The sequence below is a fragment of the Rissa tridactyla genome, chromosome 3 (genome assembly GCF_028500815.1).
Source record: "Rissa tridactyla isolate bRisTri1 chromosome 3, bRisTri1.patW.cur.20221130, whole genome shotgun sequence".
Lineage (NCBI taxonomy): Eukaryota > Metazoa > Chordata > Aves > Charadriiformes > Laridae > Rissa > Rissa tridactyla.
Window position 1 is genome coordinate 103,106,393 of NC_071468.1, and position 24,443 is coordinate 103,130,835.

General features: G+C 34.4%; 1 protein-coding gene across 1 annotated transcript in view; it reads left to right on the forward strand.

Annotated features, from left to right (window-relative positions):
• CSMD1 (CUB and Sushi multiple domains 1) overlaps positions 1-24,443 on the forward strand; it is a 1,189,318-nt gene that overhangs the window by 990,303 nt on the left and 174,572 nt on the right. Inside the window, exons 29-36 of the mRNA XM_054196719.1 lie at positions 833-1,020; positions 3,272-3,466; positions 10,792-10,908; positions 12,433-12,546; positions 14,389-14,484; positions 21,374-21,577; positions 22,684-22,808; positions 23,421-23,517. Coding sequence (XP_054052694.1) covers positions 833-1,020; positions 3,272-3,466; positions 10,792-10,908; positions 12,433-12,546; positions 14,389-14,484; positions 21,374-21,577; positions 22,684-22,808; positions 23,421-23,517 — 1,136 coding nt within the window. The remainder of the gene's footprint in view (positions 1-832; positions 1,021-3,271; positions 3,467-10,791; positions 10,909-12,432; positions 12,547-14,388; positions 14,485-21,373; positions 21,578-22,683; positions 22,809-23,420; positions 23,518-24,443) is intronic.

Below are 24,443 nucleotides of genomic sequence, written 5' to 3' on the forward strand. Positions count from 1 at the left end.
GAAAAAAAATCCACTCACTTGACTGAGTCCTTGACTGCTTTTTTAATGTAGTTTTACTTTTCTTATATTTTCTTCAGTATTCCCAGTATATCCTTTTCTCTATCTCTGTACAAATTTCTCATATAAATGCCTGTTTTTATCTTTATATTGTCTCAGAACTCATCTCAATTAAATTCTTCTGAAAGACATTCCATTCATAATATCTTCATAATTGCTTTGTATAAACATATAAATGTCATCAAATATGGCATAGCATTGATGGTTTAGTGAGAATAAGAATTCACTTTAATTTATCATAATTCTCTGATATAATTTGAGTATGAACAAAGGCAAGTCCCAGGGTAGTGGTCTGTCCATTTGAAAGCATCTTGTTTCTAATATGCGGAGTTTATGTTTGTAATAGGTGGATTTAATATCATCCAATTGAGCCAACTAAAAGCTGGACTTTTAATTTAAGCTATTTGTCTGGATCATTCTTGCGGTCACTGGTAAGAGGCTAAAAGTGCTGCAGCCTTTCTGCAGAAGGTGATTCATTCCATCTTGAGAAAAGTTTTCAAGATAGATGGGGAGGATTTGCTGCTTTTTCACTGGCTGTAGACAGAGCCTGCATGATGGCCTGATAGGAGATCATATGGAAAGCTGAGTGGGTTCAAATCAATGGCAAAGAGAACTCCATTGAAAGTTAGTAAATTTTCATTGTGAATCATATTTAAAAAGACACTTATTTCTGGAGTAGAAAATGTGTTAGGCAGAAGATTGGCAGCCACAGGGACAGTAGTGTTGAACTCAAAAAAGAAATGAAGACTTAATTCTCTTCTTCCTTTATTTTCAGTTTCAATATGGAACCCAGTTATGATTTTCTGCATATTTATGAAGGGGAAGATTCCAACAGTCCTCTAATTGGCAGCTTTCAAGGCTCGCAGGCTCCTGAAAGAATAGAGAGCAGTGGTAACAGTCTGTTTCTGGCTTTTCGCAGTGATGCTTCTGTTGGAATGTCAGGATTTGCCATTGACTATAAAGGTACTGTTCTTACCATAATCTGTGGAAACATAAAGGGAAGGAAATGTTGTTTACTATTTATTGAGACTCAAATCTGTCTACTTCTAGGTGTACTTATACTGAACTGACAAATACTTTTTTTCATTGATGTAGGTGTTGAAAACTATTTTCTGTAAATATATGGAGGAACACAGAAATCCTCTTTCATGAAATCTCTTTCACATCACTTATGCACATTTTCATCTTCCAGAAAAAAAAATAGAGACCGAAATGCACATCAAAAATAGCATTTGGAAAAGAGTTATCCTACCAATTTGGAATACATGGCTGCTGATGCTTCCTTGCTGATACATACCAATACATTTTCCTTTCTACTTTGTTGTTGAATCTACATAAACATTTTTTAATAACTACTGCAGGACAATATTTGCCCTTTTTTGGGGGTACCTATTACTAGCCAGAGAATGGGTTATGCTGACTGTTTGTTAAAGACACACACTCATTTTAAATGCTGGTTTCTTTTCCGGTCGCAGATGCTGTCTCTGACTTGATTGTCATCTCTGCTGAGATTTATCAAGCTCTTTTTCATCAGCAGAGGTGCTGCCTCAGCTTCTTATACTTGACAATGGAAGTAAACCACATTAATGTCAGAAATGAAGGAACAAAAATATCTAAAGAATATAGAAATAACATACCAATGAAAGAGAGAGAGGTTAAAAAGAACTATTAAATAATTTTTATATTTAGTTCTTCATCTTTCATCCAGCATTATGCATTATTCTCCATGTTGGCAAAACTTTTCTTCCCAAAGTATTCATCATGTTGCGATAGATGAAAACTTTGTTTGTTCCCATCTAAACTTGAAACAAAATATAAATAAAATGGGAAAACAATTTGTTTCAGGAAACCTTATTGGCTTGCAAGGAAAGAAAATGACAGGTTGAGCAGAAGGAGATAAAGAGATAAAGATGCCCGTTGAAAATGTGCATACACGTTTTCACTGTGTGTGTATTTTCTGTTCTCAGCATAGTCTGATATGTGTGCCTCTATGCAACTAGAAGTTAAATGAAATAATAAGAAAATAAGAACGTAACATCTAAGAGCAAAACTATATTTCAAAAAGTTATGTTCAATGGGCAGTATGTTTGTGCCTAATAATTCAGTATTTTTATTAAGTACATTATTTAAGATTTTATATAAAATTTATTACTTCACATTTCTATTATGGACATCCAGTTTTGCTTTCTGATAATATTCCTTGAGTGTTTTATTAAAATACATTCTTTATTAACATTTAATAAGGGAAGGTGGCATGCTGTAAACTTTGACTATGAATTAGAAACTTTGCCTCCTATAATGAACTTTGTATTAGGTGCATCCTTCCCTTTTTAAGAGTTCACATATTTAGCAAAATATGGTTTATAGAAGTAATATTACACAATATTTTCATAGATTTTAAAGGGACTGAGTTGTATTTAAGCCTTTTGTAGGAAAAAGCGTTGCATAGTTGTCAACAGTGTAGTAATACTAGTATTTTGTTTTCATTTATTTAGTTATAAAGAATGTTCAGTGCCTAAACCCTTCCTATTTGAAGATTATCTCAATCATATTCTTGAAATAATTCATTAATAATATGAATTATTTCTCCTGTCTGTTTTCTTTGTATTTTAACTTGACAAAGATGATGAATGAAATCCTAGTCTTGTTAAAATCAACATTTAAAATCAATGTCTATGCTCACGTTGACTTAAAGATTTGATACCTGTTATCTTGTGCCAGAAAAAAACTGTTGTGCTTATTTTGTCAGCCTTCGACCTCCAGTTATTATTATATCTTCTTAAATATGAAGTATAAAGGAACAATACATTTTTAACTTTTAAATTATTCCATAGTATGGCAGCTTTCTAACCAGAAGTTATTGAGTACTGAGCATAATACTTGGTTAAAAAACATAATAGTGTAAGTGGTAAATTCTAGAAATGGTAGCTTTTCTTCTACACTACTAAACTTCATTGGAGTTATTCAGCTTTTGGAGAGTTCTACTACCAAAAGGTAGGTAGAAAATGCTGTTGGTTGGATCCTCTCAGTGTAATTTCCTAGGCTAGATAATCAGTCTAATGCAAACATCCATGATCTTGTAGTAAGCATAAAGAAACAAGTATTTTAATAAGCTGTTGAAAAATGTACACTGACTGGAAAAAACCATTGATAACAGTTCTTTTTTTTTTTTAATTGAAAGTGTATATAGATTTACTTTAATTAATTTTAACAGAAAAGCCACGGGAAGCTTGTTTTGATCCTGGAAACATCATGAACGGGACAAGAATCGGAACAGACTTTAAGCTTGGTTCAACTATTACTTACCAGTGTGATTCTGGATATAAGATTATCGATCCTTCAACTATAACATGTGTAATTGGTGCAGATGGAAAGCCAGCATGGAACAGAGCATTGCCATCTTGTAATGGTATGTACTGTTTTCTTAACATTTCCCTGTCCCCCCAGGGAATTCAGAGTTTCTCAGTCCCTGTGGCTATTTATACTATTTCTATGCATATAGCTAGTATTTAAAAAAATCTGAAGTTAAAAAATAAAAACTGTGATTATATGAGTTTTGGACAATAGCTTAGTCATTAATGTATTGTTTTAACTATTTAAATTAAATTTAAATTCTGAAATCAACATATATTGTTATGTTCATAATAATGATTGCAATGTAATATGTAAGTATCCATGGTTTCCCTTTTACATCAAATTTAGTGGAAGGCTCGTGATCTGTATGAGAATCCATATAAAACAGACTAAATACTAATTACGAAGTATTACTGCCCTATCCATTGTTTCTGTTTATTCTCTTTGTATGTCTCTTGCCAAATTGTTGTTTCATAGACTGCAAGGAGGGGCGGTCTTTTCAACAAAATGGAGCTTCAATATGTGGCTGATTTATAATAACTGGGATTTATCTGTGCTCCCACATAGTCTCAGGATGTATTATTTTCAGGTATAACCTGCCTGGTGATAGTAATTTAGAACTGCATTTTAAAAGGATGTAGGAACTTAGGCTATGCATACACTATTTCAATTGCGCTCAGAGACTGGGGTCTGAAAAAAGTTGTTAGACTTAAGTTGTTAGACTATTTCCAGGCATGATTTTGGTCCAGACCTTACACCACTCGCATATATTTCTAAAATGGTAAGTAGCATAATAGTACTAGTACAAGTATTTGCTGTGGCCAATCATGCTGTTTCATCTCAAAGCCAAAGATTACGCTCTTGTAGTGTTTAGTGTCCAGTGTAGCCATAGCCTAAGTCTATGTCTATACTCCTAAAGAAAAAAGGCATGGGAAGCTGATGCAGTGGGTTGCTGATTATCCATAGCGCTTAATTGCTACTTCTCTTCATGACTTCAGCTATGAAAACACCACTCTACTAGACTTCAACACAAGTTTCACATTATTTCAGGAATTTTGGATTATAATCCCTGCCCTGATGCATACACACTCACACATAAAATAAGAGTCATAGAATGAGTTAGGTTGGAAAGGGCCTTTAAAATCATTAACCATTAACCTAATACTGCCAAGTCTACCACTAAACCATGTCCTTAACCACCATGTCCACACATCTTTTAAATACCTCCAGGGATGGTGGTGGCTCAACCACTTCCCTGGGTAGCCTGTTCCAATGGTTGATAACCCTTTCAGCGAAGAAATTTTTCCTAATATCCAATTTGAGGCTATTTCCTCTTATCCTATCACTTGTTCCTTGGGAAAAGAAACCAACACCCACCTCGCTACAAACTCCTTGCAGGTAGTTGTAGAGAGTGATAAGGTCTCCTCTGAGCCCCCTTTTCTCCACACTAAACAACCCCCGTTCCCTCAGCCGCTCATCGTAGAACTTGTGCTCCAGGCCATTCACCATCTTCATTGCTGTTCTTTGGACGTGCTGCAGCATCTCAATGTCTTTCTTGTAGTGAGGGGCCCAAAACTGAACACGATATTTAAGGTGCGATCTCATCAGTGCAAACACAATGCCTATAAATACACACACAGACACATTTTTATTTTTATACATGTATATATACACACACACATACATATGCACAAATACGTATATATCATTTAAACTCATCTTTTCAGACATGGGCAGAATATCCACAGAATTATGGATTATGTCAGTTTAAGGAAAGGCATGGTGACTGTAGAACCACTCTGTAAAGAAAACCAATAATTTACCAATGAAACAGAGAACACAGAATAATACAAAAGTATGCAACATTTATTTTCAAGCCTTTTGGATTAGAGCAACAGGTTAATGCTAAACAGATTTACCCACAAAAAATTAAATTACTCTGGACACGTTTTTAATATTTATAATATTATTGTTATAAACCTGTCATTATTATATATACTTACACCTATTGCTATTATTATTGTTGTTGTTTTGTTGTTTTCATTGTTGTTATTAACATTATTATTAATTTGAATCACAGGATATTAATGTATCAATTTTGTGTAGATTTTACTACCTGCAGCATGGCCCTGAGAGCACAGACAGGTCTTATTTGCCCTGACCAACTTCAGCTGGGATCTCCACTTACAACCCCTGACCAAAGGCCCAGGAGATCTATTCAAAGTCAGTCCTGGGCCTTCACTTCATGCCTGAATTATGGCCCATGTACTTATTTAAAGTTCTGTTTCTGACTTTGCCTGCTGGATGACCCTCAAGTGTACACTGTAATTAGCTTATCTCCTGGATGGACCCCTGTACATATCATCACTGAAATTGGAAGGGACCTTTGATGGCACCTACTCCAACCTCCTTGATCAGGCAAGGTCACATAGAAAAGATTGCTCAGGACTGTGTCCAGTTGGGTTTTGAGGATCTCCGTGGATGGAGACTCCACAACCTCTCTGGGCAGCCTGCTCCAATGTTTTACTACCCTCACAGTAGAAAAGTGTTTTCTTGCGTCAGGATGGAACATCATGTGTTTTGATTCGTGACCATTGCCTCTTGTTCTGTGAGTGGACACTACTAAGAAGAGTCTGGCTCCACCCTTTTCTTAATTTTCTCCCATGAAGTACTTATACCCATTGATAAGATCCCCTTGAGCCTTCTGTTTCCAAGGCTAAAGTCACAGCTTTCTCGGCATCGGTTCATATGAAAGATGCACCAGTCTATTAATCATCTTTGTGGCTCTTCACTGGACTCACTCCACTAAGTCCATGTATTTCTTGTACTGGGCAGCCCAGAACTGGACACAGCAATCCAGATGTAGCCTCACCAGTGCTGAGTAGAGAGGAAGGATCTCGTCCCTTTATGTTTTGGCAAATGATGTTACTAACACTTAGCTCAAGAGGCCAGTGGCCACCTTTTCTGTAAGGGCACATGGGCTGTAAGGGCACGTTGCTGGCTAATGTTGAGCTTGTTAACCGCCATCAACAAAGAAGTGGAATTGGGATGAATTTTTTTTCTCAGGGGTTGTTGTTTTAGTAACTTTGGTTTTTAAAGGATTTTAAAGAAAAAGAGCAAGTGTATTGTGAATATATTTTACTTATGGAGTGCAGAATGCAGCTTTTGCTGTGACATTGCAATAGCTTAGCTTTAATACCTTATGAAACTACACTTTTAGAACAATTATATTTTGTATTATTCAAGAAGTTGTTATAAAACACTGAGTAGCGTAGAAAAAGAAAAATGACCAGTGGTTCGCCTTGTAAACTGATATACTCCTCATTTTATGTTTTGGGCTGTTTGTGTCTTTGACACAGAATTCAAATTTAAATTTAAAGATTGACATTTATTTTCTTAATTTTTTAAAGCAGAATGAACATCTTATTTCTGAAGAAATAATTTCCTATTAAAATAGTATCTGTTATTATAACACTTTATAAAATATGACATAAAAAAATAGGGAAAATGTTCTTTTGAATCCTCTATTTTTTTACACTCGCAGGTAAAGGTCAAGAACAGACAGACTAAAAAAATACCTGTATTTTAACAAAATAGATATCAATATCTCATGCTGAGTTCATTTTGAGGATCATCCAATAGATAATTAAAAACCTAAAATTTTACATGAATCATTTAGTAGTTTATTGACAATAACTAATATATGTAACTTGATTTGCTAAACTGTTCTGTATTTATACAAGACAAATGCTGAAACGAGAGATAAATTAGTTAGCCATAGCTCTTAGATGTCATTTTAATTTTCTGCCTCAATAATTATAATTCTTTTGCCAAGGTGACAATTAATGCAGTATTGAGATGCTTGTGATATCTATTCTAAATAGCTGCTTGTCTAAAGAAGCATAAATTAGTAGCTGAAAGATTGGATATCTTGACACTATTAAATCCGAGTAAAACTAAACTGGAATACATGCTTGTGGAAGTACTTTAGGTCTATTTATCTAGTATGGTTTACTGTGTGTTCCATTTTAAAACACATACTAGTGACTTCAGTTAAGGTATAGAGGTTTTTTAAGTATCATTTACATGGCTACTACAGTTGGGTCTGTAGTATGGAGTAAACCATAGTAGATAAATGAATATTTATCTATTTATATACTTTTGTGGAGTCTTCAATAACTTTTTAATAAAATAGGCTTGATTTATGAGAAGGACAAAACTCTCAAATTTTGGGTTATAATGGAACTGCAGATTGCTGAGGACTGCATGAGCTCTTTGGATCGCTGTAAGTCTTATGTTACCGTAGTACTGTAATGATGGCTGGGCCAAAGATCCAAAGGAGGTATCCTCCTTTTTGTCACAGGGCATGGTTTTGAGTAAAACGGAGACACTGATAATTTAAAGTAAAAGAACAACGATGTGACTGGAAAGTGTAAAAAAAAAAAAAAAAAAAGATTATTTTATGTTTAAATCAATATATGAAATACAGATTCATTATGTAAATCATATATGTACATAATTTTAAAGGTAGGAGTTGTATAGGAGGCCAGAACCAAAATACACTCAGGATCATCTTTGTTGTCACGTAAAGCCCTGTAATATACAACTTAACCCAATCAAACCTAAAAATATCAGGCAAAAATGCTCATGATGCAATTTTAGTAAAACGTTCTGAGCTTATATTTCTTTATACTGATAGTTAATTGCCCCTTTTGGAACTTCTTTAAAATATTGGATTAAAAAAACATTACAAATTTTGAAGCACGAAAAATGGAAAAGAACCTAAAATGAGTGCTGAGATCCCAAGAATTTCTGAAAATGACACCTTTAGTTCTTTAAGCCAATTACCACAATTAAGCGAATTAATTCAACTTATTTCTTTGTGGTGTGGTTCTTATTTTTTATTTTTAAGGTAGCATTTTACAGTCAGACAAATGAAAACAAATTCCATATTTGTCCAGGTAACAGTTGGCAACTGCCAGTAGGTATATTCTAAAACACTAATGGAAAGTCTCAGGCATACTGATTTCATTTTTAATTTCACAGTCCTTAATGAAGTTGTTAAAATGCATCCTCTGAAAATCTAGGTTTTGCTCACTAGAACAAATGTTACTTATAGTCAAAATTAAGAAATCTGTTTAGGGTATGTTTGACTGTCACAGCACTGCACTGATAAATTTTACAGCCTTAACCTACAAGAGAACTTTTCTTGCATCTTTTTTTTAGCCTAAGCACTCACAGGCTTTCTATACAGAGTGGATATACTACAAAGATGTAATAATAAAAATTACTAAAGATATCATCAAAAACATATATAAAAATAGGAAAGCACATTTTAGAAGGGAACATTTTTACAACTCCGTAACTTTTAAATTTGTTTTAAATTAAGCATAAGTAATATACTTTCATTCCAGTGAAATATTCATGACTTGAGAATTTCATCCTATAATTACAAGATAGACTTTGTGGCTTAGTTTCTGGTATCCTCAAAGCAAGAAGAGAAAAAAATATAAAGATTTTAAATTCATGGCATGAACTGATTCCTTGTGATATTTGAGTTTCACTTCAACCACATAATCCTATTCAGCCTACTGATAGATTAAACTTCTCATCTTCTATCATTACATTGGATTTTTGAATAATTCATATAAGCAGCTAAGAGAAGACACAGATTTGTAGTATTAATTGCTGCCTGTATAAGGAAGTTAAACTTGTAGAGATATTTGAAGTGTGATTTTAAAGCCCAGTTGCTGTCAGGGAGCAGAAAGAGCAGTTCTACTCCACAAGGGCAGATGAGCCAGGAGCTGAGAATGACCAAAGCGCAGGCTGTACCCACACTCACTGGGTACAGTCCCGCAGCACGTGAACTGGGTCAGCAGAGCTGGGAGCTGGTAACAGCATCCTTTGGTAGCCCCAGACCAATGAACTTGTGCACCTGGACCCCAGAGCCGTGTCCTCAGAGCTACTTTCCAGGTAGTTGTTAAAATGTAATTGGCTATATGTAAAATTCCCAGAGAGAAGTAACATTGATTTACTTTGTTCCTTATGGTAGAAAATAACTGTTTAGATTTGCAATGATCCTTTTCTTGCTTAAAAACAAAAAGCAATGTCACTCTTCTATTTTTAAAAGTTTAATTTATCTATTTATTTATTTTTAAAATAATTTCAATATTGGCTTCTTGGATAAAATAACAGCATATGGTGATCTTTTATTCTTGTAAAATCTACAGTTATTAACAGTGCTTGATGAAAGCGTTTGACTCCCCTCTCCAAAAAAAAAAGAGCACTGGATTGCACATAACCAATGTAATTATTTTTACACTTACATTATAATGAAGATTTTGATAGGAAGCCAAAACTTTCCATTAGTTCTCAACAGTTGAGAAGAGTGACAGCAATATTTTTTTTCATTGTGTAGAGATGTATTTACTCAATATCCAACACAAGGAGATATTTTAACTTAAAAATACCCACTCCTTATGTTTGCTGTTTCTCCAAAAGCACCTATCCCTTTCATCCACTCCCTGCTTTGGCTTTTCCCGAGGAATCCTTGAGACATAGACTTACTATGATGTAGCACTTTCACTTAAGATTGGTAAATCCAGCAGTCCCTCAGCAATGCCACATTTCTTGCCCATACATGGAAGGACAATAGCACACGTGCTTGTTCATTTTTTTTGTCACGATATGGGCAGAACTGCTACTTCTGTAATGCCTGACTGGTCTTGAAGGTTGGGGCTCCACTATCCTTAAATACCCCTTCTAAATTCTGTAGCTGAAAGAGTTTCTCTTACTCTTTCTGTTCTGCTTTATATACATACGAGTCCAAAGTTTTTTTTATGTATAACCTATATGCTTTTTTAATAATCATCTAGTAAGTTATCAAAAGCAAAGTAATTCAAGCGTACGTTGACAAAGCAGAATTCATGGCATGCTGTGCAGGGTACTGTTAGCTTACCTATGTATCCCTCTGAGACCCAAGACAACTGTGTTGTGCCATTTTAATTATGCAGTACATTTTTTTTCTGAGCTTTTTTTTTCTTACATAGATACATAGATACCTAGATATAGACATATGTTAAAATAAAAAAAAACCCAAAACCTAAACTTTGTGTTTACAGTTTCTTTCAACTAAGTTATACTTCCAGTCCTATATGAATACTTGCAGTCAAGTAAAACTCTCATATATTATCTTTTTAAAGAAATTTTGATAAAAATTATATCCTGAGAAAGAACCACGAGCTATGTCTTTATAAGAAAACCAAACAAAACCAAAAACACTGACCTGTCACTTCATGATGTTTAGATTTTCATTTTCAGACTGAACTAATACAGACAACTGTAATTAATGTAACACGTTTCTTTCTGTTTTGTTTCCAGCACCATGTGGAGGGCAGTATACTGGATCAGAGGGAGTGGTTTTATCACCAAGTTATCCTCATAATTACACCGCTGGGCAGACCTGCCATTATTCAATAACTGTACCTAAAGAATTTGGTAAGAATTTCTTCTATTGATTTATCAATCATTGATCATTGTTCTGCTGTTCAGATGTCTTTCAAACGTAATAATGACCTTAGAGTTTCAATATATTGCAAATTGCATATCAAAAATAAATGTATTCTTGACGCAGAAATTGATTCTACAGTTTTGACCTTTTACTTCTCCCTTGAGTAATCAATGGACTTTAGCTAAGCCATCTGTGTCTGCTATCCAAGTGTATCCTGAATGCTTTCATTGATTACATCATTAATCATCATAGGATAATTACTCATTCAAGCTTCCTGAAAAGTAAAATCAGTTGTCAAAAAACAAGCATCAAATATTCTCTTATATTTTAAATTTTTGGTTTTTATATTTTAATAAGGGACAGATGAGTAGGATCACATTTAACTAGTACAGTGAAGGGAAAGAAAGCAATTTTACATAAAAATGCCAGAAATGTTAGTGAAAAATCACAAAACTGGTTCTTTCAATGTGTCAAAATACTTGGACAAAATCTCTAAAACTTGTGCAATTGTATGCAGGGCATGCTTTTCTGCAAAACAGATTTCCCTAATTCAAGTCCAGACAATTAGCAATAAGATCCATTTTACTGCTTACTTCACAAAAGAAGTAAGAAAAAACAAAAAAAGAACTTTATAAGAAGTTGGAAAATACAGGCTGTACAGAAATTGCGCTGCACTGAAGACCTGTGGTTTGTATACAGAATCTGGAGTGGGTATAATTTTGAAACAGATTCCTGCCTTGTCAATAAAATATGGGTGGCTGGTGTGACGAAGTAATATTTTTATTGACTGTACTGGTTTATTACTTCGTGTTTCTCTTGTGATCTGATATTTGAATTCATTGAGCCATTTAACATTTTCTGGGGAGATGTGTCGTATAATTAAATGGTTTATTTGTTAATACACTTTAAATTACTTACAGCTGAAGTACAAATTAAGTGTAGCAATGTATCAAAATCAGTAACACATTAATATCTTTAATAGTTGATTGGGTTTTATATTTTTTCTGATAAAATAAGTACTAATACAAAGTTACAAAAATAATCAAATCAATAAGTTTAAAACATCTTCCTCAGATTAAAGCTGGATGCAACTAATGATGTATGACAATGCTCCCTAATAGTTGCTAAGGTTGCTAGTGAAATTTTGGTAAAAAACTTTCCTTTTTAGATTTTCCATTTTCTTATTCTCATAGGTACCTATGCAATAAGGAACAAGGCTTGTTTGACTGGAGAGCACACTTTTGGAGAAAGAGTGATTTAATTTTCTTTTTTTTTTTTAATTAAAAATAATGGATAATGAAAAGACATCAGATCCCTATTACTTATGTTTAATGCAGCTGTTTTATCATGGTAGACAATAAATTAACTTGGAAAGAATTCATGCAGGAATCCACTGGTAATTAAGACAAGCAAAAATATCCCATTAAATTTGTTTTTAAAGACTAAATACTTGTTTTGTCTTCTCTTTTTTATTTTTTCTCTTTTCCTTTCTTTTTTTTTTTTTAATGTAGTTGTGTTTGGACAGTTTGCCTATTTTCAGACAGCTTTGAATGATGTGGCAGAATTATTTGATGGAGAAAACTCTCAGGCTAGACTTCTTAGTTCACTGTCTGGATCCCACTCTGGTAAGTAATAAAGAAAAGAAGTATATATTTCTTACACAGCTCAGCATGGAAAAGGTAAATCAGGAGAATGTTTCATTTGGAAGTATAATAATGAAGTCATTGGAACAAGATGCCAAGGGAAATGGAAGACCCTTCTCAATCTTTGAATCAAGATATTCTTCTGGAACATATGGTTTAGGCAAGAACTGATCATTGGGATGAGTGCAGAAATAATTGAATTAAATTCTCAGATCTCTATGTAAGAGGGCAGATTGGATGGAATAATTATCTTCTCTGTCCCTAAACTCTATGAATTACACATCTACATTTCTGAATGTCTAATTTAAATACAAATTTCTTTCATTCACAAAATGCAATTATCTGTATGCAAACATGCACTTAAGACTAAAAGCAGGCCAGCTGTTGCATTCAGGTAACTATAGCAAAATGTTGACCCTGTGAAATCATAAGTAAACTTATATGGATTTCAGCATGGCCAGAATTTCCAACGTATGCATATCTAATGACTGTGTTCATCCCAAGTAGATAATATACAAATACATGAATGTGTTTTGTCATACACTCCTAGTATTTAGGAAAGTTTATATGTGAGTTTAAGATTTAAGAATAATTGGAGAAATACTTGATATTAAAAGAATGTAATGTATCTATTTGATTTATAGAAAACATTTTATTATTTGAAAAATTCAATTCATCATTTTTCTTTGGTGAATCCTAGCTATTTGTGTCATAATCAGAGTTCACAAATTAATTGTAAAATTTGTTTAATTACTGGCAAGATTTCAGGAACAAAATATTTACTTTTTAATATTTAAATTTAAGAGACAACTCACCTAAGCACCTAGTTTTACTCCATCAAAAGTATTAAAAATTTAGAACTAATGTCTGTTTTCAGAGCAGACACTTGAAAATAATTGAAGGGAATTTAAACTCATGATTTTTACTTATTACTTGTGACATATCTGATTTACATCGGTTTAGGATAGGATTCTGCTACGTGGAATACTAGTTACAATAATATAAAAGTAATCTAAGTGAAAGAATTATAAAACCTAGTTATCCAGTTATCTAAGATATTTAAATGAGTGTATTATCATTCATTTCAGTAGAATTTCCTAAAATAAAGGTAGATATAATCCAATGAGAATAAAACCAGTTTTCATGTGGAGTGGCATCCTTGCAGTGTGAAAGTACTGTAATTTTGTCTGTAGTGATTAATTACTGAATTTTTATCATGACTGTAGATGAATATCTCAGGAAAGGAGATAAAATATATTAAACATCTTTATTAGTACTCAAGTCAATATATAAAATTTGAAATGCTGTTAGGAATTTAGCAATGTAATATAGTTCATGTATGAACATATATTTTATTGAAGCAGCTACATAAAACAAGTGCATCTGTTCTTCCTCATTTCAGTTTTAGTTTTGAATTGGTAAACATCACATGAAGATCCCCTGTGGCATTTTTCAAATACTTTTAACTGTTCAATGTGTTTAGCAAGGCAAGTTAAAGCTGTCGGGCACAGAAAAAAGTTAACCAAAAATTTTGGCCCCACATGAGAGTAGGTTTCCCCAGACTAGCAGTTTATTGGAGCTTTAGTTCCAACAGCTGCAGTAAATGTTAGAAAGTTTATGTTCTGAATCATGAAGTCTTTTTATTCTGACAAGTTTCAAACCTCCAATGGCAAATTTAATTTTATACACTGTTATTTACGTTTTCTGTAACTGTAGAGGAAAACATAAAACTATGTATTTTAAGAGTATATTTGATTACATACTGAAGGGTTGTAACTTTTTTCTGGTTTGCGTACATAATTTATTTTCTGTTTTCATTTGTAGGAGAGACATTGCCTTTGGCTACATCTAATCAAATTCTTCTGCGATTCAGTGCTAAGAGTGGGGCATCAGCCAGAGGGTTCCACTTTGTTTACCAAGGTAAACGTGTCTGCTTTTGGTGGAAGACACGGTGCCAGTCACACACAGTGTATTATTTTGAATTCTTCTTAGGTCTTAAAATATTTCCTTAAACATGGGTGTAGTCTTAACCTTTTTCCAGCCAGCAGGGACTTCTGGTGGTAAACCGGCTTCATAGTGGCAGTTGTCTCCAGTGAATCCTATCTGGCTCCATGGATTTGAATATGTCCAGACTGTCTCAGTAGTCTGTAATCTGTTGCTCCCTTACTGCTAAGGGTTCATGTCCTCTTCAGACTGTAGAAATACATGCTGAGGACTGTGACGGCAAGGCAAAAAAGGCATTAAATACTTAAATATTTTCTGCATCGTTTGTCATTAGGTTGTCAATGACACACCCCCAGTCCAGCAACATAGCCACATATATTTTGAACTTCTCTTTGTAATTAGCATACCTATAGAATTTTTCCCTAATGTCCTGGACTTGGACTTTCCTGATTTTTCTTTCTAAGTAGCTGAGCAATGCTGTCATACTCCTGATTTATTACCTGTCCTAGCCTCCACTTGTGGTATGTTCTCTTTTTGTATTTAAATTGTTTGAAAAGCTCCTGGTCTAGCCCTGCAGACTTTCTCACCAATTTCCCAGTCTTCCCTTACAATGGGATAATTTGTTCCAACTGCTTGTTGATTCTGTTCAAACTGCTTCTGGATGGTGTTTTTGAGCCTTCTTACTTCTGTGTTTATAGAAAGATATCACCGTGACTGGACACTCTACTTTTGATATGGCTCAAGATATCAGTACCTGTCCTTTTTATGCATCAAAAGCATCACTTGCATTTAAATTTATCATGCACAATGAATTGGAAAAGGAGGAATATAAACTTCTGGAATTAGAAAACAGCTTTCAGCATTTGAGTTCTTATCAGCTATTTGCATATGAATGAGACCTTTCTGTCTTATTCTATTTGGTTTTCATATGCCTAAAATTGTTTAGTTAGTTTTTTGCTGCTTTTAAAGAATTCATAGTAATATAAAGCCTCAGTTCTATTAGCTGTATGTCAATACACACACACATATTGCTGTAAGTCTCAGGTGAGCACAATGATACGCCTCATTTCAGCCATTTATTTGGACAACACTTATTTTTTAGGAACTGTAAGAAATAGATTTTAATAAATGAGAAGTGCTCTCTGCAGCAGCAGAAAATGAGTCACTTTATTTGTCTTGGGAGAATCATGAAGCTATTTAAATATCCAGTTTTTAAAATATAGCTTAAAATATATTTTAAGAGCTTTATTTGATATACACATGTATTTAATATACACATGTATGTGTACATATATTGGTTAATAAGTTAGTGGTATTTAATAAGATCTATCATTTTGAGATTTTTCTCTCTTCTTTTGAAGCATGTGATCAGATTTCCAATGACTGCCTGCTTGCTAGCCTTTTAAATGCTCCAGAGAATAACATCCACTCTCACATTGAACACAGTATTCTGGTCTGCAAAGTCAATCATTTTATTTATCGCCCTCTATTCCAGGCTGACCTTCTTCCCGGTTCACTTTTCCACTGGGCTGATTTCAATTTTGTTTTACAGCAGTATGAAACATTTACTAAAAGATGGAGGATAATTACTATAGAAAATGGAATGTCTCTGTGATACAGCTTGAGAAGTCTAGGTTGCCAAGGCTATACGCAAAAGCTAGAAGGAAGACTAGAGGGGAAAAAAAAAGTTGCTTGCATTATTTCACATTCTGGTTTGAGCAAGCAACGGATAAGTTTTGTAGCTTTTGATCCAGATTTAATGACTTTTGCAATGCCACTTTCTCAAAAACTTCTTTTTAGCTGCATATGTCATCTGTGCCTTCATTTCCTTTTCTCAGAGGACCACATTTCCTTGTAATTCATACAATAGGTAAAGGGTATGTGAAATATCAGAATGAATGAATATCCGGTCTTTCAGAATGTTAGGGTCAGGTATGTTGAAATACGCTAGGAACAATCACATTCAAGAAGATTGTGAATTATATTTTTTTTCAGGTTTATCTTATGCTTGTTTTCCTGCTATGACATCACCTAAGAAACATAGCATTTATTTTTATGTAGCTGAGGCTGCAGCAGTACAAAGAGTTCTTTCCCTAAAAAGCAAAGTAATGACCTTTCTACCAACCCAAAATTTATGTTTTTAATGCTTATCTTCCTTTACTTTGCTCTACGGTACAAATACATGAATTAGTTTATGAGGTCAAATGAGATTTTAAAGAGGACTATTAAGAAAATTAGCATACTAGGATGACGAAGGACTGTGGAAGAAAGACAATGGGGAACAAGAATAAAAGGCGAATGTGACTTTAACAATTTAGTTGATCTAGTCTGCAACAAGAATAAAATACATAGCCATGCACTAACTGTTGAGTGTAATTAGAGAGCAGAACTAAGTCTGTTACTATTTTCCATATGTGTTACCATGACACATTATGTCCTGGTTTACAACACGTCTTAGAGATGTTTGAAACTGTACTGCATTTTGCCATGGATTACTTAAATCTAAATTCCATTTTAAGCAGTATGGGAGTACCCGATGTTGTAATGTCTGGCTTGCATTACATTTACTCTTAAGGCAGTTCTTCAAACAGGAAAAAAAAAAGCATTAGAAAAACGGTGCCTTTTATAGTGAATGGCAAAGAAGCAAATGATTTATTTTTGCATCTTTTCCATTTCTTATCTCACTGTAACCATTAATAGTAAAACCTGTGAAAAACTGAGGAAAACATCAATGTTAACATGGCATTGTTTCCTACTGACAATAGAATAATCTGACACAACTCTAGCCATGGATGTTTGTGGCTGCCATGGCTGTTTTACTCACTGGCTGCTCTTAGTAAAAAAAATGGCTTTCATTCTGAAAAGGAAGGAAGCACATAGCAGTACTTCTGCTACATGAACTAATTTAAGTGTTAGTAAACTGTCCCTACATTTGCTATAATGGCAGAGACAGCCTGCTCACAGTAAAATAACTTTCCTAAGGCAATATTATAATGAAACCAGATGATTTGACATCCTTTGGTGAGAGGTGCTGAAAATACCAGTTCCACAAAAAAGTCTGTTTGGATTACAAATGCATGTATGCAAATTGACAGCTGTGGTTATTGACAATTATAGAATATTCTTAAATTTTATTCTTAAAAAGGGTCCTTTACCTTTGCACAGCTGTTGTAGGGATTCTCCGGATATGGACTCCAGGTGAGGGCTAGAGAATCAGGGAATCTAGAGAACCTGAGCAATGATTTGCTTATGAAACTTCCTCCCTTTTGAGGAAGTGGGTGAAAAAAATAAATAGAGGTAGCATTCCCATAAAAGGCTGGGTAAGAGTTTCTTCCACACAGTGAATGAAAAATACTCCAGGAGAGATGCTGAAATTTTCACTCAGGTCATATTGCCGCTTAGGAAGACGGGTAAGGTTTAGACACATGTAAAGCTAAAAGTTTAAGTGGCAGGGGGCCGTAGTGGTGACCTGTGTGGGAAGATGTCACGAACTACTATGTGCCACTTATAAACAGCTTCCTCTGAAGCTGGTATAAAGAACCCCTCGCATACCAAAACTTCTACCAGTCAAAGGAGCATGTAGTGCCTGTTCTCAAAGATATTTGAGAAAGTAACAACTGCTTTGGGCCAGAGATGCTTCTGGGGACGTGCTGATAGAGATGCTGCTGGAGGGACTGTTGGAAACACACTCTTAGAAAGAAGCCCCCTATGCCAAAGGGTCAGCACTTCTAAAGCGACTGTGTCCTGTGGGTAACCCGTGCTGGAGTGGGAACACCTCAGAGGGGTTGATGGCCTGTGGAAGACTTATTCTGCTACTGCAGATGTTTCTGAGCAACTATAGCCCGTGTGACCCACACTGTAGCACGAACAGTAAGAAACAGAGGGTCATGAAAACTTGGAGAGAAAATGAGTAAAATACTAAGTATGGCAGAGGAAAACGAAGCAAGAAGAGCACATGAACCCAACCTCCTGTGCTGCCTCTCACCTCAGTGGTGGAACTAAGATGAACACAAGGAAGTTGAGACAAAGAAGGGGGAGGATAGATGTTTGACTGAAGCTGAGCCTGGGGAGAGGGAAGGAAAGCTGTTTACTTAAGTGGTTGTTTGATTGTTTGTGTCCTTTTTCTACATAGCTCCTGAATTAGTGATCAGAGGTTTGTGTTAATTGGTAATAAACTAAATTAAACATAATTAGGTATAAATTCCCTGTGTCAAAACTGTTTTTTCCACAACAATGTAGTGAACCTTTTGCTGTCACATGATTGCAAATGAATTATCTCAAGACCAAAACTCCCATTTGAGCAAGTAGTCCTGATTAAGGGATGGTTTAATGCCTAATCATGTGGCAAAAGATGTAGTTCTAGGCATATGACAGTTACGTAGCTGGATGTGTAAGCAGCCATCATCACTTAGTCAGTTGTAAAGTCATTATACAATTAAAAAAAAAGTTTGAATAAAACAGTGCTTGTACAGTAGACCATTTGATAGAGGAAAGGGTATTATTAGTCCCAATAACAGAGAACGAAAAAGAGCAGGTTGGGTCAGTTGAATTGACCTGGCAGACTGTTCTGGTCTGCAGGTTACTATCAGGAAGAACTGTGACTGTGTGTAATCCTTGAACTATGGTTTCCTCATTAGCCTTCCACAAATGCAGAACATTTTCCTGCCGTGGTTAGAAATGTATGCATGAAAGTGTTTCATGGAACAGCTGGGTGATACTGAGGTCCTGTTGAAAACTTAATCACAAAATCCCATTTATTTAAACAAAGGCAGGTACTTTTTTTAAAATTTATGGAAAGGGAAGTGGTTTGTTTATACTATGTAAAGTATTTAACTACTTTAAAAACTTGAAAAATGTATATGCTTTTGTCTTATTATATTGTCTAGCTGCCATTTCAGGAGTATGTTAGTTTACCTCTCACCATTTCTTTCAGTGTTCGATGCATTTTATAACTTTCTTAAACTTTCAGGTCTAAAATTTTCTGCAACCATCTAACCTAGTGATTTAGAAGCAAATATGTGTTTCTGTATCTGTATGACCTTGTCTGGAAAATCAACCCACTGCATATTGATAAAAGGAGCATGTATTGTACTGTTATTACTACTGCCAATTATTTCTAAACCTTCTTTGAAAAAGCTTTTCTCTACATTCAATAATACTTGCATAAACTTAACTGTTATTCTCAGTAGCAGTACAGAAAACTGGTAGAATGTAATGTTGCTGTAATCATAATTGAGAACTTCCAGTGTTCTGCTAAAATGTGTTGCATATTTCATGCTAGATTTAAGATAGGATTAATTTCAATTTAGTGTTCTGTATCCAACATGTCAACAAATGTTAACTTCAAGGGCATTTACCAGTACTTAAAACTACTGCACTTAAAATAATTATGATTCTAAATAGAGCAAATTACAGTATAAGAAATAAGAAAAGCATGAAGGCATCAATATGAAAATTGATATGAAAAATATGAAAAAAAAATTTATATGTAGTCTCCAAACACCTTGTCTTTTACTTAGTGACCAGAGTAGCTGAACAGGTGGGGGGTGTGTGTGTACAGGTGTGTGTGTGTACAGGTGTGCATATGAATAGATAGGGATATTGCTCTTCACTGTCACAGGCCAGCAAAGAAAATTATATGTAAGGATGTAAAATAAAATTAAATATAACCATGATCTGTTTACGCTATTCTTAAAATAGCTTAGTAAGTCAGAAACATCATGTTTGAAAATTTGCCAGGAATAAAGTCTAAACACCCTTTTATTTATTTTTTTTTTCTGTGACATTCTGTGTCTTTGTTAATTAAAGGACCAAATGGCAAGCAATTTTCATGGTATTACTTATTCATATTTAGATGCAGTGATTCCCCAAAACTAATTCTTGAAGAAAACAAACTGATCAAACAAAGCTTTTACCATGACAGTCACACAGAAAAAAATGCTTCTATTTAATGAGATTATTTTTAACTTACATTTATTTTTTATAGTGTAAAACATAGATGATATTGCACCAAAATAATACTTCTGTCATTTTTTCTACAAATATATATATTTTTTTAAATGGCATTTACTAGCTAACTGCAAAATGAAATGTAGGAAGAACAAGTTTGATACACAAACAACATGCACAATACCAAGTCAGTAAGTACAAAAAAATACGTGCTATAAAGAAGTAGTTATAAATAACAAAGCCAAAGGGAAAATAAACCCATGGCTTCTATTTAATTTTATTATTTTGCTCTTTAAATGTTGCTTACAGTCATTTAACTGTTCTTGTATCACATCAAGTTTATGAATTCTCAGAAATTCTTGGTAGATAGAATTGTTGTCAACTGTAAACACTGAAATAGCCTTGGAGATACATCATTGTCACTTAGTATTCTCCAACATGATAAATAAAATATTTGTATAAGATTACATAAGTTTTATATCTGCTTATTTACAACATAATATTTTTCGTGGCTTCTAATGAGGAAGTTATAATGAGAAGCCAAAACTTTCACATTTAATAAGTAAAGCAGGTGGTAGGTATAGTATCCTGTCATTAAAGAGGGCAGCTGAAATGCCCACTGATCCTCTCATGCCTAAGGACATGCTTCCAAAGTCAATTGCTCTCCAAGCTGCCGTGGCGCTCACATGACTGCACATTGTCACAGCCCAAAACTGCAATCCAGCTAACAGCCACGAAAGCATTAGGCCATTCTTTGAGAATACAGGATCAGAGCAAAGGAACAAATACAACTGAGCTCTGTCCTACAAGAAACAATGAGCATTTTAGTGGTCTGTTTATTTTTTGGATGACGATGGTCATTTGGATTCATGTAATCTTTTTTTTTTTCCTTTTTCTTCTTTCTCTCTTCATGCAGCTGTTCCACGCACAAGCGATACGCAGTGTAGCTCAGTTCCAGAGCCTAGGTATGGAAGGAGAATTGGCTCTGAGTTTTCAGCAGGCTCTGTTGTTCGATTTGAGTGTAGTCCTGGCTATCTGCTACAAGGCTCAAAAGCTATTCGATGTCAGTCTGTACCTAATGCCTTAGCTCAGTGGAATGACACGGTACCAAGCTGTGTAGGTAAGCAATTAAGTCATCTGTTCTGTCACGCGTGTCTCTGAATCAGAATTCAGGAACTGTTTCAGAAAATAGTATTTAACACATATATTCACTCTGCTGTGATTAATATCAGTCATGCCCAATTTAAAAGAGCAGTTTTCCATATCAGAAAGTAATTGAGTACCAGCTGGCTGGTAGGCAGTATAGTGTTTCATATAATGACTTAGATTATATGAACAAGTGCGATGCACATTTTCTTGAACATTCATTATTTTCATGACTCATCTACAGCTTGAAATACGGGACAGAATTTAATTCTCCAGAAGTGTCTTTACCTGTTTTATTACACAGTACTTGTGTATTTCTATCACACATAGGATGATGATTTCTTTTTTCAAGTAGAAGCATAGTGCACATTGAATAATGTTAATATTGTTAAGTATAGCTAATTTTATTCAGTCTGTCAATAGGCATGCGGTAGGATAATGTCTAGCACTTCAATTTTTTTTTTTTGTAAACATTGAAAGGTTTTCTTCTCTCCCTCCTTGGATTTATATCCAAAAGTCATTGCTATTCATAGGAATTTACTCTATAACTAACTAATTAGTGTGTTCTAAAAATAAATATAGGTGTCCTATTTTCTATGTATTCTGGGGTTTTTTGTTTAGTTTAGTTCTGTTTTCTTGAACCTTAAAGAAGCAATTGCATATACGGTGAAAGTATTTAATGTACCACACTGCTTTACGAGCTAGATCCAATATTGGAACTATATTACGCTGTGAGTAAATTCACATGATTTCTGTCAGTCATGATTGTGTTTAATTGCTATGTCTTTACAGTTTATTCTTACTCTCAGGTAAGACATGATTAGGCTGTGCTGCTTGCTAGGCTGTTCTAGGCTGCACACACTCAAAATGAAGTTCGCTTCTGAATTATTTACTCATGCAGGTTGTATATTATGCTTGATAGACAGCATTGCTTTCTAATCTCAGATCATTGCTTCACATCTATGTATTTATGCTACAAAAGAAAACTATTGTAATTAGCTTAGTAAAATTATTATTACTTTTTCTGTTCTCTGAAGTGGATTAGGTTTTCTAATAATCCATGATAATACTTTCTTTCAGTGCCATGCAGTGGGAATTTTACTGAGCGGAGAGGTACTATTCTTTCACCAGGTTACCCTGAACCTTATGGTAACAGCTTGAATTGTGTGTGGAAAATCATAGTGACTGAGGGATCAGGTATTCAGGCAAGTCTATATTCTGTCAGCATGGAATATTAAGTACTTTCTGGTTCAGTTTAAAAGTAATTGTTTATTTCTCTTGAAGTTTCAGAAACTAACAATCATTTTTTGTGTACTTTAAATATTTGTGTTTTGTTTTTCTCAGTATTTTTCTTTGGTTGGCTTTATTCTATGTTACTTTATTTTTACATGGGGGTATGAATGAGAAATGGTGAGCAAGGAGCTTTCTCTCTTAACTGTGTAGAATATTGAAAGCAGGTCCTGATCCTTCAATCTGGTATGCAAACGCCAACCCTTTCTATCTGCTAGGGTAACACTGAGGTTCTTGAGAGGTCTGCAACTATCTTACCTGCCCATTTACACTTGGAATAATTCTTTATAATCTTGCAACGTATGTGCAAAATCCCTCTTGCTTACCTAGTGTCATATTTTCTAAAAGTTAAGACAACTTGAAAAGTGAACGTTAATGTTTTATTTACTTTTTTTTCACTCAGGTGTTTTTGTTTGTATCTGCTTATTTATATTTTCTTTGGAGCATGTTCTCTTTTTATTTTGTTGTTTCTAGAACATTTAAAAATACATATGGCTAGTTGGTTTAAAAAGTTCTGTGTTTTACAGATCCAGGTCATCAGCTTTGCCACTGAACATAATTGGGACTCTCTTGAAATATATGATGGTGGAGATATGACAGCACCGCGTCTTGGGAGCTTTTCAGGTGAGGATATGCCACGATTTAAACATACAGTTCTATATATAGGTGTGTGAGAGAACATGTCTTTGTCAGGTCACACATACAGACAGGGCGTATATTTGTATTGCATCGTTTGTGATATCATTATGAAACATTCTCATTTTGCAAGATTTCAGGTGCTGTAAACAGTCAATATCCAAATTCAAAGAGAGATTTTCAGAAGAAAATATGATACTAAAATGTTTAGCTTTGATTAGTGCGATTTAGGTGATAATACTTGCAAAGAATTTTCTTTCTTTTATCTTATCTACCCCTCCCATAGAGAAGTTATAGATATAAATTGGTACTGACATTCAAGGAGCTTCCTTTGATAGCTTTGGCTTAGTTTGTCCTTGTTAGCCTCCTTTTCTCAGGAAAAAGATGAAGCATTCAGTATTCATCCAAACTCACCAGACCTTGGAGAACAAAACAAATTACTACAATTGGGACATAATAAACCATGTAATTTTTTGTTTCACATATACATCAGGCATATATAGTTTTACTGCTTTTTTATAAGACAATTTTTATAGAAAAAACACGTTCTATAAACTGAACCAAGAGAAAGAGATATCTCATATAAGATTAAATCATGAATAATATCCCAGACACTTGAACTGTATCGCAAGCCGGATCTCATTTGGGTGTAGCTGCAGCGCTTTGTGGAATTTTTCCTCTCTGGTGACTTCACAAACTTTTAAAGTATAGATGTATATTGGATTATGTAAGGAAATGAGTGATCAGTGGAATAAATTAACCCCTTATTATTTGTTTGGATATTGAATTAAATAATTTGCAGTTGCACCTCAAAATTTGCATATGAAAATATGTTGTGCGTTAACCCTAGTAGACAGCTCAGCCCCACCAAGCTGCTTGCTCACTCCCACATAGTGGGATGGGTGAAAGAATAA